The following is a 3114-nucleotide window of genomic DNA, read 5'->3' as shown; positions in this document are numbered from 1 at the left end:
ATTGGCACTAATTGGGAGCTCCGTCTGACTAGTTTAAGCGGGAAAGAAGCAAAATTGACAAATGTTGGTTTCATTATTTTGGAATTAATTTTCAAACGTTTGTTTATATAAATCTAAGGGCCTGATAAAGTAAGTGAAATAAAATTTTAAATAATACAATATCGTGTATAGTTAAAAAATTAATCTTTTATTTCTTTTTAACAGTTGTTATGAATAATGAATTTAGTTCGTGTAGACTCTACCAATTTTAATTTAATTTATTTTGATAAAATAAAAATGGATGTCCTACTGCAAGAAAAAAATAGTGAGTAGTTTATAAAATTATATTAAAAATATATGGAGGGATAAAGTTGCTACTGGAATTTTTCATTTTTGCTGTACTACTAAATTATTGCAATTAATTGAAAGAAGACAGTTATCAAAATAAATTAAATTAAAATTGGTAGAGTCTACACGAACTATATTCATTATTCATAACAACTGTTAAAAAGAAATAAAAGATTAATTTTTTAACTATACACGATATTGTATTATTTAAAATTTTATTTCACTTACTTTATCAGGCCCTTAGATTTATATAAACAAACGTTTGAAATTTAATTCAAAAATAATGAAACCAACATTTGTCAATTTTGCTTCTTTCCCGCTTAAACTAGTCAGACGGAGCTCCCAATTAGTGCCAATATTTCTTATTTATCCTTACCCCTATTTTCCTTTTAGAAGTGGGGATAGAATAGCAATTAGCTATCACAGCTCTTCCATATTCCCTATTCACTCTCTAACTTGCTCCCGGACACAGAATTACTAGACGGAGTGAATAGGGAATTCTAGGGAAAGCTCCGTCGGAGTGAAAAGAGTTTAATTCCGAACTCAACTAGTGGAGACCCGTAGTGACAGCTTTGGAATATTAAGAATGTAAATAAATAGGACAAAATAAATTTAAAGAAAGCTGTCAACCCTATCAACTGTCAAGCCAGTGCAGCTTTAACGTCTGTATTAGTTGCTGTAAATTGCAAGTATGAATAATAAATATAATTTTTATTGGTATAAATATGTAATAAAATATATTATAATTTTGAACTTATACTTTAATTAATTTTTATTATTTTTTAAATAATTACATTAGTTTTCTGGGTATATTTATTTTGCATTTAATCTAACTTTAAATACTTATTTTCAGATTTTCCTGTAAAAGACGTAAAATGGCAGAAGGATACCTTGCTTTGGATTTGCTGAATTTAGAAGACAGCGAAAGAACTGCATATCGAAGAGCTGAAAGGGAAGAGCTAAGAGAAGTGCAAGATCCATTAGACCTGACGGATACTGAGTTCAGAGATTTGTACCGTATCAATAGTGATATCTACATGCATCTTGTGGAAATACTGGAGCCCCATTTAGAGATGAGAAGAATTAGTGGTCTTACTGTAGAAAAACAAGTTAGTATATATTAGGAGAACTAGTTGTTGTTAAAGTGCGCAGTGTGTAAGTGTATATATGTTTAATATTATAATGTATTAAAAAACTTTATAATGATATGATTGTATTATTCATTTTATAAAACCCCTTCCATATTAGAATCACTAATAAAATTCAGCATATGTTATAATATTAAGCCTGCGTACTCTTGGACACTGTTAATTTTTCACCAGTTTAGCTTATATTATTTATTGAAAAGGATTACAATGACTAGATAAATTTGGAGGTATAGATCTTGTTAAAAGTGTTGATATAACTATTTTACTAATTTGTGTAGTATCCACTTTGAATAATAAGTGATCAATGCATTATTCATTGAAAGAAGATTTAATTTAGTGTATTCTTTATGTTTAACAATTTTATGGTAATATTTTCTGAAATATAATATAATTTCACACAATTCCAATAATCGTATAAAACTAGTTTTGTTTATTGTTCTTCATATAGAAATTTGCAGAAGGCATTAATAAGCTGGCTGATGCTTCTTTAATTAACGCAAGGGCAATGGAGGAAATGGCAAAAGCCATGACAAAGCAAGCCGAAAATGAAGCTGAAAGGATCAAGGTTATGGGGGATTTAGTTCAAGTTTTAAGGAATATTCTACCAGCATCTAATGAGTAAGAAACGTGGATTCTAATATTTGCCTTCATTTTTTTATAAATTGTTATATATTGTTTATTTCACGTTTATCAAGTCTAAGGTATTTAATGTTCTAATATTTATTGATTATTTATTTATATTTATTCCGTGGAATGCGTTTAATTATTTATTGATTATTTATTTTTATTTATTCAGTGTAATATGTTTATATGTAATCATATTTATTGACTATTTATTTCTATTTGTTCAGTATAATGTGTTTATATGTAATCATATTTATTGACTATTTAATTGTATTTATGCAGTGTAATGTGCTCATATGTTGTCATAATTATTATAATTATTCAATTTTATTTATTTAATTTAAAATGCTAATGTGTAGGCACATCTGCAGATTAATAGTTAATGTCTTTAAAATTATATTGCATGTGTTTATAGATATTTTATATGAATATTGTGAGAATTTTAATATTCAAATCTTTATTTAAATTTATTGAAATCTGCTATTATAAATAAATACATTTTGCTTACCAATTATAATCATTGCACGGCCAAGTTGTAGAAACAGAACTTTGATGTCATCATTGAATACACAACCATATTTCTTAGAATCCATAAATATTCAATCCTTTCCTATTAATTAACGTGTATAACACATTTGTCAATGTAATAAATGGTAGCTCCAATAATACTGAATTGTAACATGGCTGCATATCATTCCTAAAAAGATAAGACTAAATTTTGATTTCCAAATTTGCTTAAAAATACATAAATATTATTTTAACTTTGCTGCTCCTATCAAAATATAGCATTTTCCATGCTATTGAATTCCCATATTGCTAATGTTAGTATTTTTAATAGTACACAAAATGTTTATAACATAGCAATTTGTTATTACCAGCATCAGAACCACAATAGTAATTGTAGTATTTTCTGAACTTTGATGATTAATGACTTACACAATTTCTTCTTATATAGTTCAGATTTTCTCAATTAAATGCTCCTGTCTATCGCTGTGCAGAGATTACCCATGTATTT

The 3114-nt window shown here is 27.1% G+C and overlaps 1 protein-coding gene across 1 annotated transcript; it reads left to right on the top strand.

Moving 5' to 3' along the window:
- Positions 1 to 1202: 1202 nt before the first annotated feature.
- LOC136776914 (uncharacterized) lies at positions 1203 to 2202 on the top strand. The gene is made up of 2 exons (XM_066732843.1): positions 1203 to 1436; positions 1924 to 2202. Exons 1-2 carry the CDS (start codon positions 1203 to 1205, stop codon positions 2095 to 2097), a joined length of 408 nt encoding a protein of 135 aa, XP_066588940.1. The 3' UTR covers positions 2098 to 2202.
- Positions 2203 to 3114: the final 912 nt, after the last annotated feature.

This window comes from Prorops nasuta, unplaced genomic scaffold (genome assembly GCF_024137725.1).
Source record: "Prorops nasuta isolate Cenicafe-Biocafe unplaced genomic scaffold, Cenicafe_Pnas_1.2 PNAS00010, whole genome shotgun sequence".
In the NCBI taxonomy this organism is placed as follows: domain Eukaryota; kingdom Metazoa; phylum Arthropoda; class Insecta; order Hymenoptera; family Bethylidae; genus Prorops; species Prorops nasuta.
The sequence above is the reverse complement of the archived record's forward strand: the minus strand, read 5'-3'. Positions and strand labels throughout refer to the sequence as shown.